The 16138-nt window shown below is 53.0% G+C and overlaps 6 protein-coding genes across 6 annotated transcripts; 3 read left to right on the top strand and 3 right to left on the bottom strand.

Moving 5' to 3' along the window:
* Positions 1-86: 86 nt before the first annotated feature.
* Positions 87-1792, top strand: BDQ94DRAFT_99819 (glycoside hydrolase family 16 protein). The gene is made up of 3 exons (XM_026777001.1): positions 87-591; positions 674-1100; positions 1193-1792. Exons 1-3 carry the CDS (start codon positions 221-223, stop codon positions 1697-1699), a joined length of 1305 nt encoding a protein of 434 aa, XP_026621268.1. The 5' UTR covers positions 87-220; the 3' UTR covers positions 1700-1792.
* Positions 1793-2094: 302 nt separating this feature from the next.
* BDQ94DRAFT_183638 (putative capsular associated protein) lies at positions 2095-5544 on the bottom strand. The gene is made up of 7 exons (XM_026774463.1): positions 5393-5544; positions 5255-5313; positions 4877-5199; positions 4407-4820; positions 4205-4351; positions 3728-4158; positions 2095-3678 (listed from the first exon to the last, which is right to left on the bottom strand). Exons 1-7 carry the CDS (start codon positions 5434-5436, stop codon positions 2103-2105), a joined length of 2994 nt encoding a protein of 997 aa, XP_026621267.1. The 5' UTR covers positions 5437-5544; the 3' UTR covers positions 2095-2102.
* A 1428-nt stretch (positions 5545-6972) lies between these two features.
* On the bottom strand, positions 6973-7524 carry BDQ94DRAFT_152377 (uncharacterized protein). Its single transcript, XM_026767958.1, has one exon. It carries the CDS (start codon positions 7147-7149, stop codon positions 6979-6981), a length of 171 nt encoding a protein of 56 aa, XP_026621266.1. The 5' UTR covers positions 7150-7524; the 3' UTR covers positions 6973-6978.
* Positions 6973-10747, top strand: BDQ94DRAFT_183634 (ribosome biosynthesis protein KRE33). Its single transcript, XM_026774462.1, has 2 exons — positions 6973-10205; positions 10295-10747. Exons 1-2 carry the CDS (start codon positions 7207-7209, stop codon positions 10500-10502), a joined length of 3207 nt encoding a protein of 1068 aa, XP_026621265.1. The 5' UTR covers positions 6973-7206; the 3' UTR covers positions 10503-10747.
* Positions 10748-10768: 21 nt separating this feature from the next.
* On the bottom strand, positions 10769-12566 carry BDQ94DRAFT_152372 (putative disulfide isomerase). Its single transcript, XM_026767957.1, has 3 exons — positions 12276-12566; positions 12207-12214; positions 10769-12141 (listed from the first exon to the last, which is right to left on the bottom strand). The coding sequence occupies exons 1-3, from the start codon at positions 12426-12428 to the stop codon at positions 10908-10910; spliced, it is 1395 nt and encodes a 464-aa protein (XP_026621264.1). The 5' UTR covers positions 12429-12566; the 3' UTR covers positions 10769-10907.
* A 391-nt stretch (positions 12567-12957) lies between these two features.
* Positions 12958-14505, top strand: BDQ94DRAFT_174898 (F-box protein; the record flags this gene model as incomplete). The annotated part of the gene is made up of 1 exon (XM_026772419.1): positions 12958-14505. The coding sequence occupies one exon, from the start codon at positions 12958-12960 to the stop codon at positions 14503-14505; it is 1548 nt and encodes a 515-aa protein (XP_026621263.1).
* Between the last annotated feature and the right edge of the window lie 1633 nt (positions 14506-16138).

The following is a 16138-nucleotide window of genomic DNA, read 5'->3' as shown; positions in this document are numbered from 1 at the left end:
CCAACATTCCTTTGCCTATTTCTGCTGCTGCTGCTACGATTGAGCTGCGGCTCCATTCCTTAGATCTCGCAAGAGACATCTTACGCATTCATATAAATATCTACTTCTCTTCATTCCTTTCACGATCCGCTTTTCTTCAGAGGAAGAACATCAATCTAGCCGGTCTAAATCAAAGAAACTCCTCTACCTCTCCTTTGAAGAAAACCCCTTCAATTCATACATGCTCGTCGCGATGCGACGCACCGCGACTCTCCTTTCGGCCTTAGGCCTCACGGCGCAGCTCAGCTCTGCAGCCTACACTTTACAAGACGACTACTCTGGCTCTGGCTTCTTCGACGGCTTCTCCTTCTTCACCGACACCGACCCCACCAACGGCTTCGTTGACTACGTTGATGAAGCCACCGCCCAGAGCAATGGCTATATCTCCACCTCCGGCGACTCCGTCTACATGGGCGTCGACCACACCAACGTCGCCGGCAGTAGCGGACGTCAAAGTGTTCGCATCTCCAGCGACGCCACCTACAACCATGGTCTCTTCATCCTAGACCTCGAACACATGCCCGGAGGTATCTGTGGCACCTGGCCTGCCTTGTAAGCCCCCCTCTCCATCCCCTCCACCCTTCACTCATAACATCTCTATTGAACACAAAAGCTAAAAAAATCATTATTATAGCTGGCTCGTCGGCGCCGACTGGCCCAACAACGGCGAAATCGACATCATCGAAGGCGTCAACCAACAATCCGGCAACGACATGACCCTGCACACCAGCGACGGCTGCAGCATCTCCTCCTCATCGGACTTCACCGGCTCCATGACCACCGACAACTGCTACGTCTACGCCGCAGGTCAATCCAGTAACGCCGGGTGTGGTATCACTGATCCCGACGCTACCTCGTACGGAACCGCCTTCAATGCGAATGGCGGCGGCGTGTTCGCGACCGAGTGGACTTCAGATGCGATTAGTATCTGGTTCTTCGAACGGGGGAGCATCCCTGATGATATTGATTCCGGGAATCCGGATCCGGATTCTTGGGGTTCCCCTGTTGCGAGGTTTCAAGGTGATTGTGATATTGATAGTCATTTTGATGGGTTGCAGATTGTATGTTCCTTTCCCCCTCCTCACCCCTTCTTTTTCTTCTCTTTGCATGTTGTTGGTTTGTGATGATGGAGGACGCTAATAGGTTGGTATAGATCTTCGATACTACCTTCTGCGGCGACTGGGCCGGTAATGTCTGGGGCTCGGGCAGTTGTGCGTCCGTCGCTAGCTCGTGCAGTAGTTATGTGGCGAATAATCCCGGGGCTTTTGTCGACGCTTACTGGAGTATTAATTCGTTGAAGGTTTATCAGGATGATGGTGATAGCACTGTTGCTGGGGTGGTTGATTATGGGGATGATGACGATGAGGACGATGATGATGATGATCAGGATGATGGGAACGATGATTCCGACGACGATGACGATGATGACGACGACTCTGATTCGGATGATGATTCAGATGATGATGGGGACGACGACGACGACGACGACGACGACGACGACGATGATGACGATGAAGATTCTCGTCCCTGGAGGGGAGGAAGAAACCATCATGGTCCGATGCTGAACGCGTCGACGTCGACTTCGTCGTTCCCTAGCCCGTCGTTTGTGAAGAAGGCCAGGTGGGAGCCAAGGAATTATATGGCGGGCATGATTTTCTAATCGATTCCTCCTCGTCTGTCTCATCTCGTTTTGTCTGATTCCATCCATTTCATCTTCATTTCATCTCGCACACGCTCATCTTGATTGATACATCAGTTGGTTTGTTGGCATTTCAGTCCTTCGTTTGATTGGTTGGTTGGTTGGCTGTTTTGTTTTGGGTTTACTCTTTCGGTGCATCATCCATGCATGCATGCATGTATAGATCCGGATCTATACGGGCATAAACTACTACATCATGGTACCTTACTACAGGTACTAGTCGCTCGCTTTGTCATATACTACTATACCCGCCACTCGTTAGAACAATTACAATTGAAGTTTCTCATTTCCCTCTTTTCCATATTTCTAGTATTACTACTCCAAATGACAGAACCCATAGGTATATAAACAAACATCATAATCATTACATGTCAAGTCGATATCCCAACACATCTCGCTGGTCATCAGTTATCCGTCCCCATTCTAGCAATAACCGGAAGAAGTAAATCTCCATATCTTCCTTGCGAATCACTCGGTTGGCCCATTTTCGCCCCTCCTCGGCAATCCAAGTCCCCTCGATATCGTGCGGCGGCATGTGGACGTGCCTTGTGGCGCCATTTACCGTGAGAGTCGTGTCCACGCCGGCAAAGTACGCCAGGGTGCTCCATAATCCGTGCAGACGAAGATCGATCGGCACAAAGTGCAGCCAGGGGGTGATACGTGAGTCGAACCATTGACGGAACAGACCGGTCTTGAATGGGAGACTGTGACTCTGCATGAAGGGGAGGAAGCGGCCACTGAAGCCGGCACCGTCCGAGTCGAACAAGTAGCGATATTGCCAATGGGATTGGAAGTCGACGCGGGAGGCCGCGCCGAGTTCTTTGCTTTGGTCGTCGCAGTCTTCTCTGCGGCAGCGGACGATGGGGTCGATGACGTTGACGGAGGTGTCGAGATGGAGGATGTCGGAGGGGGCGCGGCCGTTAAGGACTTCATACATGTACGTGTCTGTTTCGTTGGTGGGGAGAAAGACGGAGACGCTGTTCAGTGTGTTGTTGTTCACGAGGTGGGCGAGGCGTTGGCGTGGTATGCCTTTCCATTCGCCGTGGTTGCTGACGCCTTCGGATGTGCTGCCGATCCAGAAGAGTGTGTTGGTTTTGTCGGTGTAGTTTGCATCGGGGTGTTCTTCTGATGGCTTGTATTCAATCTTGTCGACGTAGTTCCAAGGACTGGGGAAAATAATGTCGTTGAAGCCGGCGATTGTGCTCTGGCTGAAGACGGGGGTCAAGTCTTGTGTGACTTTGAAGGATGCTGGGGACAGGAAGAACCCGTGCAGAGAGGCAAGGTCGGGCTGGTGGCAGATGTCTGTCGCAGCGGTCCAGTCGGACGGAAACTCTCCCAGCGAGTGGGGACGAACGCAGCTGAGGCAGATGTGTCGCCGGTCCCAGATGCGCTGACTGCGAGCTTTGGAGGAGCGTGGGCAGGTGGAGCTCACGTAGCGATCGAAGATATGCTTAAAGGAGTTGTCAACGAACATGGTTTCTGTCGTCTGGTCGGCCGGCTCGATTGGTCCCCACTGAGCACCGCGATCAGTCGACCATTCGGTTTGGATGCTGTCCTCCGGTGGTAAACCGTAAGATCTCGCTTGGTGCCGGAGTACCGAAACCTTCTCCCAGGGAACAGAAACCCGAGGCTCATCGTTCAGGTTGAATGCGAGATCCATATCCGGGAGGAACTCGGCAAACTTCTCGATCATCTTGGAAGCGCTAATTACCATCCACGCATGCGTGGGCTTGATCCCTTCCTGTACTCGAGCTTTGCCGTTACGGATGCTGATCGCACCGATCTCATTGTAAGGGTTTGTCGCCAGCTTTTGCGTCATGTCCCGGATCTGCGCAGGCGGCAATGCGCGGAAGGGTAGAAGGTCGGCATATATTTGGTCGAACTCGTCCATGACTAGGGAAGATCGGTTGACAGCATATTCGTACCACTTATCAAAATTCCTGGTCTGGTTAGCTCCAGCTAAAGGTGTACAATCGTGAGAGAACGCACGGTGGTGGATGTTGATTGTATTGGGCGCGGTACTTCCTAACAGCATCGGCGAGAGTTTGACTGCTGTTGGCCCGCGCAAGCCATTGATCATGGTGCTGTCTCCCGTCGTACACAAGCAGATCAATAGGATGCAGATGCGCGGCGCTATGCTGCTGGTGCACCAGGACGAGGCCGATTACAGTAAGAAAAGCGAAAGTAATTCGCATAGCCAGGTTGAATCGATATAGGAATTGCGCTTCATCTTCTGAAGCAGTTCGAGCATAAAGAAAGGCTACGGCTCCCGCAAAGATGAAGAAAAGAGCCGCGAAGGCGCGGGAGGCGAAAATCAATGGAAATGGATGTTGTCCGTTGAACAGAGTGGACGCCCAAGTGAAGTAGAGCGTGACGAAGCCCGCCAGCACAGCCAGCCCAGCGATACCATAGTACGGGATCTGAGCAGTCAGCATTTGGCCACAATAGACGGTTTCTCGAACCTACCAATTGGGACGCCGCAGCGACCACACAAGTCACCAGCACTGCTTGACCCACCGCACTGCGTAGGTATTGAGCACTGATGAAGCGGTCGTCGCCGTCGGAAGTAGCGACGAGAATGATAACAACGATGGTATAAAAGATAGCCACTCCCTTTCAGATCATGGTCAGTTTGATTAAGTTCGAGAAAAATGTCACATTGACGCACCAGTAGGCTATAGGCCCAGGAAGCCAAAGGCGGCTTCCTGATGGTGTCCCCCGACCGGGATCCTTCACTCGCCAGTTCAGCCGCGCCGATTAAGATCAACGAGTCGAGAATGAGGCTGAAGATCGTGAAGACACGCATGCGCGTATATACACTAGAAGTATTGGGGCAGATGTATGTTGACTGCAAGCCATGACTGAACGTTATGGTGATGTATCCACCAGTTAGGAGAAAAAAGGCCGCTATGACATATCTCAGGCGGCTCTGAAAGAGGAAATTGTGCATGCGACTGGCAAAGGTAGCTACGGCACGCAGATGCGCATTCTGCGGACGCTCAGGAGCGGACCATTTCGCAACCGGTCGATTGCGTTGATTGTGCCAATAGTCGTAGAGGGCCAATAAGAAAGGTATGGAATACTGCGCAAGGAGTCAGGTTAGCGCTGCCGCCAAAGATCTAACCCTTGGCTACTTACCGCGTATCCATCCGGCGCGCATTCAGTGTGGAAAGTGAGGTCGCGATACAAAGCAATTCGGATGCATCCAAGCACCGAGAGTAGACCTAGTTTGATCCAACGCGCCGAGCTGCGCGAGCGAGTGAGCGCAAAACTGCTGTTACTGTCTAAGCTGATCGGCGAAAATGGCTCTTCGAGCGTTTGGTCCCGTTCTGTGAGAGGAATGGCGGAGTATTTAGGTGCAGACGAAGCGATCTTCGGTATGCGATGGATGAATCGGCTCAGAATTAAAAGACAGATCCCCGCAAAGTAGCAGGCCAGTACGGCTGTGATGAGAGGGTGGTCTAGGAGGACATAATTAGCCTAGAGGATTAAGGACCGTTCGGTTCGGTAGCCTACCGAAAGCGAAAGTAGTCTTGTAAGACGTCGAGATAAAGGTACAACTTAGTAAGAATACCCTGTGCGTTGCGTTAGGTCGCTCAGTTGAGTAACAGAGTTGGGCATCCTTGGTGGTATAACGGGCATGCTTATACTCACCCTACCGCGGCCTTGAGGCCGGTCTCAGCAGAGAGAAATACCATGACGCCAAAGAAAGTTATGGGCACAGAAAGCTAATAGCCATCATGGTTTGAATGACATTCACATCATGCAGCGCACAGGCAAATTCCGGCGCAGAAAGAAAGATCCGCGAGGGAGTAAGCAACTGTGGTGCCTGGCTGGGGATGCCGCAAGGAGGTGGAGCCGTCACTATAACGTCCTGGCTAGGGGCCCCAGGGGGGGGAATACACTTCCAGTAGAATGAATGGCGTGTGTCCTCCGGAGTTTGCGAAAGGTGTGGAGGAGAGAAGAGGGGGGGGAAATAGGAATGACAAAGGGACGACAACAACCAAAAACATATCCTTAGAATATCTCATTCCCAGCAAAGATAAGGAGACCATGACCGGGATTCGAGGGGATTGCGTCAACGAAGGGGTCTGGCCCACGGCTCGCGACCATCACGGCCATCCTCATTCCACCACACGGGAGGAACTTGTCCTTAGTGTCCAGATAGCTGCACTGCCCATTGCCTTCCTCGAGCACGTCAGCACTCCCAATCTCACGACGATCATCTTTCTGGTCGAATGAATGGCCAAGAGTTACCGCTCAGTCCATCGGGCATATCAGAGACGGTGTCACTGAACACGTACTCCTGGAGATGCGTAAGATGCTGCAGTAAACACACGCAGTGAAACGGTCAGTCATCCTGAAAGGAAGGAAAAAAGACATGGCAGGTTGCAGCGCTTAGCGTCAGGGTCCAGCCATTCCATGGTCCATCTTTGGCCCATCTTGGGATGATCCTCTCCCCGATCGGGCAATCTCCCCTCCCGTGTGCCCCTCTGGATGGCATCATCAATCCTGAAAACTCTGGATCTCCAGGGAGTCCAAGAGTCAAACTTGCGCCAACTCACCCAGTCAAAGTTGGCAGTAACTGCGCGATATCCTGGCGGCGGGTAAAGCGTGGAGACTCCGTGGGGACACGAGTTGAGACTGATTTGAGAGGGATCTTCCTGCCTGCCTGCCTTCTTCTGGTGTGAACTTTCACCCTTCCACCATGCGCCATGATACCTGAGTACTGTCTGCAATAAAAGAAAGTCCTACACATGGCATAATTTTACTATCAATACTAACCATATTGGCTCCTCGATAATAAATAATACGAGGATGGGTCTTTCAAAGCAGCCGATCGCTAACTATTGTAGAACAAACAAGGACCAATTGCCTCGCATGCAAACAAATCCAGATGAACTTCCTGACCAGATATCCAATATAGATTCTCTGTAGCTTCAAAAATGTGAAAAGCAATTTTATTAAATTATCCAATGCTCCAAAGAGGAATAAGATCGCGTGCTAGACCTGAATGTTATGATCAACTGGTCAATAATGGTACCTCCCCGTCCCTGTCAATGGTTATCACGTGACAAATCTCGAGCCAGGAACCACATATTATATGCCTCAGGCATAAATATAGGCGGTACCCCATACAGAAAGCGGTACCAAGCGGCAGTTCTGATTTTCGGCGATAACTTTTTTTTTGTCGGCGAAAGGAATCGCAGAGTTCATCGGCAGTGTGAGTCTCAGTTTCTTTACCTGGCCGACCGTTTCTCTTGTTGCTTTGAGGGCCTGGTTTGTGTCTCCCTGTTTCGCAAATCAAGTGGTGTTTCTGTATACCCGCTGCAAACCCGCAATCTGTGGTCCCCGCCGCCGTCTACGAATTTTCGTTCGCGGGCCATCGAGACCTTTCTGCGAGCGCTCATTTAAATACCCAAGTCAACCCCCTCCCCTCTCCAGGGTCACAGGAATCAGCCTCCAACATGCCCCGCAAAGCGATTGATTCCCGTATTCCGGCCCTCATCCGAAATGGCGTGCAGGAGAAGAAGCGGAGCTTCTTCGTCGTCGTTGGCGATCGCGCAAAGGATGTCATCGTCCACCTCCACTATATCATGTCGAGCGTCGACGTCAAGCAGAACAAGTCCGTGCTGTGGGCCTACAAGAAGGATTTGCTAGGATTTACGAGTCACCGGAAGAAGCGTGAGGCCAAGATTAAGAAGGAGGTTAAGCGCGGCATCAGAGAACCTAACCAGGAGGATCCGTTCGAGCTGTTCATCACCCTCAACCAAATCCGCTACGTCTACTACAAGGAGACCGAGAAGATTCTCGGTAACACCTACGGAATGTGCGTGCTTCAGGACTTCGAGGCCATGACCCCGAACTTGCTTGCCCGGACTGTTGAGACCGTTGAAGGAGGTGGTATCGTCCTGCTACTGCTGAAGGGCATGAACAGCTTGAAGCAGCTCTACACATTGTCCATGGATATCCACTCGAGATACCGCACTGAAGCCCACGACGATGTCACTGCCAGATTCAACGAGCGTTTTATCCTATCTCTTGGTAGCTGCGATTCCTGCCTGGTCGTGGATGACGAGTTGAACGTCCTGCCCATCTCCGGAGGGAAGAGCGTGAAGCCGCTGCCTCCGCCGGAGTCGATCGACGATACAAACATTGGCACAAAGAAGGAGCTGAAGGAGATCAAGGAGAGTTTGGCAGAGTCCCAGCCTATTGGCTCGCTGGTCAACTTGGCTCGCACTGTCGACCAAGCGAAGGCGCTCTTGACGTTTGCCGACGCAATCGCTGAGAAGACCCTTCGGAGCACTGTCGCGTTGACCGCTGCCAGAGGTCGCGGTAAATCCGCAGCTCTTGGTGTTGCCATTGCGGCCGCTGTGGCGCATGGTTACAGCAATATCTTCATCACCTCGCCCAGCCCTGAGAACTTGAAGACCCTCTTCGAATTCGTTTTCAAGGGCTTTGATGCCCTCGGCTACCTCGACCATGTTGACTACACCATTCTTCAGTCGACCAACCCGGACTTCAACAAGGCCATCGTCCGTGTCAACATCCACCGCCAGCACCGTCAGACCATCCAGTACATCCAGCCCCAGGATGCCCACGTCCTGGGTCAGGCTGAGCTGCTGGTGATCGATGAAGCCGCCGCCATCCCTCTCCCTCTGGTCCGCAAGCTGATGGGACCGTATCTGGTCTTCATGGCCTCTACCATTAACGGTTATGAAGGAACGGGCCGGTCCCTCTCCCTGAAGCTGATCCAGCAGCTTCGCGAGCAGTCCCGGGGAGGCGTCAAGGTCAGCGGTGAAGATGATATCGACGTTGCGGATCGTGCCACGGGCAAGGCCGCCAAGAACATCGACAAGAGCCTGGCTGGACGGTCTTTGAGGGAGATCACCCTTTCGGAACCCATCAGATACGCACCGGGTGATTCGGTGGAGAAGTGGTTGAACAAGGTCCTTTGCCTGGACGCGACCCTGCCCAAGTCCCGCATGAACACTCAGGGCACCCCTCACCCCTCGCAATGTCAATTGCTGCAAGTCAACCGTGATACCCTGTTCTCCTTCCACCCTGTTTCCGAAAAGTTCCTTCAGCAGATGATGGCTCTCTACGTTGCCAGCCACTACAAGAACACGCCTAATGATCTTCAACTCATGAGCGATGCGCCCGCGCACCAGCTGTTTGTTCTCGTTCCCCCGATTGACGAGGAAGCCACCAAGCTCCCTGAACCCCTCTGTGTCATTCAGGTTGCGCTGGAAGGTCGTATCAGCCGACAGAGTGTCCTCAACAGCCTGAGCCGCGGGCAGCGGGCGGGTGGTGATCTGATTCCATGGCTGGTCAGCCAACAATACCAGGATGAGGACTTTGCCGGTCTTTCGGGTGCCCGAATTGTCCGTATCGCCACGAACCCAGAGTACCTGAGCATGGGATACGGCTCCCGGGCTCTAGAGCTGCTCATTGACTTCTACGAGGGCAAGTTCACCAGCCTTTCCGAGGATATCCCCGAGCCGCAGGAGGAGATGGTCCGGGTGACTGACGAGGAGCTGGCCAACTCCAACCTCCTGGACGACAACGTCAAGGTCCGCGACATTCACACCATGCCCCCATTGTTCGGCAAACTGTCTGAGCGTCGCCCCGACGCTCTCGACTACGTTGGTGTCAGCTTCGGTCTCACTCCATCTCTGCACAAGTTCTGGAAGCGCTCGTCCTTCTCTCCCGTCTACCTCCGCCAGACCCCCAACGACCTGACTGGCGAGCACTCCTGCGTGATGCTGCGCACCCTGACCTCCGGCTCCAACGATGCCGCCTGGCTGGGCGCCTTCTCGCGTGACTTCCACAAGCGTTTCTCGTCTTTGCTGTCGTACCAGTTCCGCGAGTTCCCCTCCGTGCTGTCTCTCAGCATCTGCGAGTCCGCCAACTCCGGCGCCAAACTCGACCCCTCTATCTCTCAGAACCCCCTGACCAAGGCCGAGCTCGATGCCGCCTTCTCGCCCTTCGACCTCAAGCGTCTCGACAGCTACGCCAACAACCTCCTCGACTACCACGTCATCCTCGACATGGTCCCCACCATCGCCGAGTACTACTTCTCCGGCCGTCTCAGCGGCAAGGTCAGCCTGTCTGGCGTTCAGCAATCCATCCTGCTCGCCATTGGTCTGCAGCGCAAGAACCTTGACACGATCGAGAAGGAACTCACCCTCCCCTCGTCTCAGCTCCTCGCCATGTTCCTCAAGATCATCCGCAAGGTCTCCACCTACTTCCGCAACCTTATTGAAGGCGCCGTCGCCGAGACCATGCCCGCAGAGAAGGCCCCCTCCGCTCGGGTCACCACCGAGGCCCACGACGAGCTCCCCGACGAGCGCTTCAAGCCCCTGGAGACCAGCCTGGATGATGAACTCCGTGAAGGTGGTCAAGAAGTCAACGAGGAGCTTCGCGAGAAGCAGCGCGCCTTGATCGACGCTCTCCCTCTTGACAAGTTAGTCCCCCCTTCCTTCTTCCTCTCTCTTCCCTCAATAATACCCAATCATAATCATTGAATGACAATAACTGATTTACAGTCTCCAGATACGAGATCAACCACGGTAGCGCGGCATGGGAAGAAGCCGAGAAGCAGATCCGCAGCGGCGGTGCTTCCACCGTCAGCGTCAAAACTAGCAAGCAGACCAAGCGCAAGAAGGGCGAGTCGGCTCGTGAGATCTATGACCAGGAGATCGATTCCAAGAGACAGAAGATCATTAAGAAGGGGACGGAGGGGAAGAAGAAGAAGCATTAGTTATTTGCTTTCTTCAATCACATTTCTTACCTTTTTTTTTTTTTCTTCTTTCTTTTCATACTATACTTGGCTGTTCCAAGTGGAAATGTCTTTTTATGCATTGATTAGATCATGGTGTTATGTGTGTGATTTTATTCCTGAATTTTGTTTTGAATGATGTATAGTTGTATTTGTATATATGATGTGGGTGGGTTTGAAAAAGTCTTAATTGAATCTTTAGAGAGCTTATTTCTACATGAGTGTTCCAATACAAGTTTACCCGAATAGTGGAATTGAAGTAGCTGACAGTAGATGATATGTATGCTTTTGATACTCGATATGAGAAACCAGCTAGTAGTACTTATTTGACCTGATAAACACCTGTGCTAATAAACAAATTCATGCACTCCTTACGGACAATATGTTTTACAATTCGTCGTGGTCGACCGCCGGCTTCTCCTCGACGGGTTCTTCAACCACTTCCTCGACCTTCTCTTCGACCTTCTCCTCAACTACCTCTTCTACGACAACGCCATCAGGCAACTTCTGCTTCTCACCCTCACCCAGCCTGATCGCATCAATCCAAGCCTCGACACGCTCCTGGCCGTACTCTGCGCCCTCAACCGAGTCATACCGGCGCCACCAGCCACGGCGTCCATTCACAGCAACGATCTCCACCGAGTTATCCTCAGGCAGACCAAGCCCAGCGCGGAGGGTCTTAGCTCCGCTATTGATAGCCGGGACACTGTAGAACGGGAAGAGCTTGCTCTTACGGACTGCGTGCTTGTGCGAGATCTCAGCGAGACTGAGGAGGGCGTCCTTGGCCGGAGCCGGGAGCTCTGCGTCCGGCTCACTCGGTTCAGGGAGGAGAGCCAGCACACAGGTACCGGATTTCGGCATCAGACAGGCAGCCTCGAGGGCTTCCGCAGTGGGCAGGGTATCAATGGGGGGAGCCGGAATGGGCACACTGGCGGGTTTGGCCTCGTCCGAGACAACCTTGGGGTCTGGAGAAGGTTCGGTAGATTTCTTCTTGTTGTTATCGTGGGGCGCGGTCGAGCTCTTGGGTGCAGGATCCGGGTTAGGAGCAGCGGCTTGGCTGAGGAATTCGACCATGGGCTTCTTCTTCAGTTCGCCGTCGTAGACGATGGGGTCTTGGCCGCCTCCTGGGACTAGGACGAAGGTCGGGAATTCGGTGATGCCAAATTTCTCGACGGCTTCGGTTTCCTTGTTGCGGACTTGAGCGACTTGGATGGAGCCGAGGAAATCGATGGCCAGGGCGCGGAGGAGAGGGCTGGTGGTGCCTTTCTCCGTGAAGAGGATGGCCTTGGGCGACTCTTCATCCTGCGCGAGCCAGGTGTCCAGGTCCTTGTCTGTTGCGCGCTTCACGTGGTTGGGGATTCGGTCGACGACTGCCTCGACAATCGCTTTGGCACTTCGTGCGCCCTTGTAGTCTTCCACGCGGGGCTTGCCGGGTTTCTTGCCGGGGGTGACGATCTTGAGGGTAGGGAAGCCCTGGACGCCCATGCGGCCGCAGAAGGGTTTGTTGTCGTCATCGTCGCAATTGACGGCGGCGACTTTGGCCAGGCCGTCGAGATTAGTTGCGGCTTTTTCGTAGGCGGGCTTTAGGTTCTGGCAGTGGCCGCACCAGGGAGCGTAGAATCTAGAGGGAGAGCGGGGAGGTTTAGGATTGTGGGAGGTAGATGGGTAGGGTGATCGATGGCTTACTCTACGATCTAGGAGAGCTTATTAGACTTGTCTGTAGGCAATTGTAATAACCTGCACAGCTGTACTTACCGAAGTGTGATTGGAGTTTGCAATGAGCTGGTCGTAGTTCTTCTGGTTGACCTGCAAGACGGGGGACTTCTTCGTATACAATCCATCGGCGTTGACGGGCAACGCCGCCAGAAGCGACGTGACGAAAAGCAACGCAGAGCTGGGCTGCAGCATGATTGCGGGTAAGCAAAATGCGAGAGGGGATCCAAGAGTAGCAGCTAAAGCATCACCCAGCGGGGATGAATCGAGGAAGAAGAGAGGGAGAAGAGAGGACAGAAAGAAGTAGATAGAAGCAAGGTGTCCTGAAGCTCTTGGCATGTGACGCGAAATGTCTTAAGAAGTAATATTGAATTGTATGGATTTGGAATGGCGGCGGATCCGTCCGTTCGATGTTCCCCGCCATCACACCAGTCCATTGTTCATCCCCCCATGAATGGCATCCATTCTCTACGGGATTGGATTCAGTTAACTATTCTGCAAAATCCATGGCGTCGGCAATCCTGTCTTCCGGGAAGCCTCCATGAGCACGAGCTCCGTAGCTCCGGGCCCATAAGATCCTTTGTTTATGCGGAGCCCTTACCTATCTACTTAAGCGTTAGACTAGATTAGTTACTACCTGCTCCGTACTAATCGAGGGTCTCTTTCTTAGTGCTCGGAAGCCAGGCACTTCCCCGCCTCACCAATCCTCAAATTACAAACGAACATGTCCATTGCATCCCCATCTGAAGGCAAGGGCATGGCCCTTCTGCCCAGGGAGATCTTCTGGCTTGTACTGAAGCATCTCGAACCCGGCGATGTCCTCCGTTGCCGACGAGTGTGTCAGTCCTGGAACGTCGCCTTTCGAATTGGCGCCAATCTGCTTCCAATGTTAAAGAAACGATACCCATTAGCGAGAGAGGTGCGGCAATTAGACTCTGAAAGCGCAGAATCACTCGAAACGCCAGAATACGACATTCGCATATCCCAGATCTTCGATAAGGTCACGGCGAAATACGACTATCTAAGCCGAGTAACGCCCCAAACAATGCACAGGCTTAAGCTCTGCGATGACTTCGGAATCACAGGCGAGAGGAACTGGTTCCCCGTCCAGCCCTGGGAGTATCACGCTAGCCATCTCATGCAGCGCATCGATCGACCCTTCGGCGAAACCTTCTGGTCCTACGACGACGGGCTCCTAGTGTACCCAAGTGCAGACCATTCATGTCTCGTCCTGATGGACATGGAGACCGACAGGAAATTCATGGTCCCATTCATGATCGTCGGGAGAGTAATACGCCGAGTCCGGCTTCAGAAACGAGTGCTCGTCATCGAATGGGCAGAAAACAAAGCCTACCACTGGCTCAACGACAGCGACGGTGTCCACCGACACTTCGCTACCTCGTTCGACGTAAACCAGAAGGAAGATGGCTGGCGAGTTAATTTCCGTAACGAATGGAAAATCATGTTCCTCGGACATCCTCTGAGCGAGCGAGATCGGTTCTACTCCACCCATACCCAGACCCATTATGCCATCTACATCTGGCAACCCAACCGCAGCCTTTACACTGCAGACGAGGACGCCCCTATTGAGTCCCTCTCCGTATGGGACATTTCCAAACCCTCCGATTACCGACCTTCTCTAGACCCAACAGGTCGCTTGCGAGTCGAGTCCGGAGGAGGAGAAGAAGATCTCGGACCAACCATTATCACTCGCTTCGGGTTCAGAGAACTAGGCTTCTACGGCGTCCGCCAGCGAGGACTCCCAGCAATACAATCCCTCAACATCACCGACGACGATCAATCTATTGAGATCCTCGAAGGCACATGCGCGGGCCGCTCACCGCAGGTTCTCGTTCCTGATGAATGGGAATCTGAGGTGTGGGTTACGACTATCCCAATCGTTGGCGAGGGCCCGTGCCGACGACGGCGCGCTGACTTTCCGCTGCCGCCGTATCGAGGAAATTGTAGCTTGCAGACTAATCCTATCACCTTTGCTATCTGCGATGAGCCGTGGTATTCTATTGTTTGTGAGTCGTATGATGAGCAGTCTAAGGTGGGTTATTGTCTTTACTTGGAAGAACAAATATGGCCGGTCGAGACAGCTATGTTCTTGGCTGTTGGCTCACCTGAGTATGCACCCGAGCCGGCAAACGTCTTGCCCGAGAGCCTTGTAATGGAGCTCACGGCGATGGGGAAGGTTTGTGGGACAGAGGACTATCTGATAGGGCAGAGCCACAATCGTGAGCTTGTTATTTTCAGGTTTGATAGATGAGGTGATGGGTCATTACTGAGAAAATTGCATTGCATTTCTTAAGCTCACTAGATTAGGTTTTTATGAATAGTTAACGAAATGAAAAAGCGTCAGAAATACCCAGTCTCCAATAAAAGTGAAAGGGAACATAGACCACACTCTTCGTCATCCCCCATTAGGAAGAGCCAGGAAAGACCACCTCCAGCTCCTACCAGCCCAGCGCAGTAACATCCCATCCCTCCAGCAAATCCCCCACCCCCACCCCCTTACCCACAGCAGCAGCAGCAGTCAACCTACACCCCACACACTTCTCAATCCCACATCCAGGGCAGGTAAGCATGTAAAGCGGCTGTCGAAGATGGCACCCTTTACACTTGTCCCGGCCAAATCTCTTCTCCCAACCGCCCAGGTGGAGGCAAGCCGATGTGTCTTGCTGCTCCTTGGTGAGCGGCTTCGCCTCCGGGAACGTGAGGCGGACACATTCTAGCCAACCGCAGTACATGTCGAAGACCATGCCAGTTAGCTCGAAAACGAAGTCCTGGCTTGTGTAGCTGTTGCCTGGGTCGTCGAGTTTTGAGTAGAAGTGGAAGAGGAGCGGGTCGCCGTTGTTGATGTTAGCGGTCGCGTTGAGTTTGATGGAGGGGGAGGTGAGTGAGGGCATGACAGAGGGGGAGGAAGGAGGATTGATAGAACTGGGTGAGAAGATGCTTGAGTCGGTTGGCTGGGGCTTGTTGCTCATATAATGAGTGACACAGACACCGCCAGCTTCGTCCAGGACAGATTCATCATCCGATTCTCTAGCACATTTGGCGGTCACGTACTCGGTGCTGTCAGAGCAGCTCGAGGCAGGCTGTTCGCTCGCAGTGTGAGAGAATTTGAAGAAATAAATGTCTGCTCCGTTGTTATGGCCGCCATCGTCGTAGCAATCGTCCTCCTCATCGGAGTGATAGTACCCGTCATCTTCGTAGCGATCCACATCATAGGAATTGCCGTGGTGTTGAGTAGGTGCTCCTGCTCCTGGGCCTTGGGGCTGCTCATCATCTTCGTCCTCGTCCTCAAAATCGTCATTCTGGTTCTCTCCACGGCGGTCGTCATCTTCTTCTTCGTCATCTTCTTCGTCATCCTCTTCATCTTCCTCTTCATCGCCTTCATCCTCACCTTCATCCTCGTCTCCACCGTAGTAGACGGCGTCGTCTTCGTTGCAGTAAAAGTTTTCGTGCCACTCTCTGGGAACATCGGGCCCAGCCTCTTGGGATCTCCAGCAATATTCATTGCCGTAGCCACGAGCAAACTCTTTCTCATCATGTTCGAACTCTTCTTCGTCCTCCCCATTCCTCAGCCTCTCTTCATCCTTATCGACATTGGCCTTCATCGCCATCTTTCTCTTTTCCACACTGGCAGCTTCCTGATTGCGAAGATACTCCAGGATGTCCTGAAAATGCTGGGGTTTCTCAAATAGAACGCCACCGTCGTCCTCAACTCCTTCATCTTCCTCACCGTCATCATCTCCATTCTCACTTCTCATACCACCCGCAGCCGCAGCAGCTTCCGCGGCCTCCACCTCTCTCTTCAACTGTTCACCTACTCTTATCTCAATCTCCACGCGAGCTTTCTCTACCAGAGACTCAGGAGCGAATGGATCCATATGAACACT

The sequence above is a fragment of the Aspergillus welwitschiae genome (assembly GCF_003344945.1).
Source record: "Aspergillus welwitschiae strain CBS 139.54b unplaced genomic scaffold BDQ94scaffold_47, whole genome shotgun sequence".
NCBI lineage: Eukaryota > Fungi > Ascomycota > Eurotiomycetes > Eurotiales > Aspergillaceae > Aspergillus > Aspergillus welwitschiae.
This window is presented reverse-complemented; position numbering and strand designations above follow the sequence as displayed.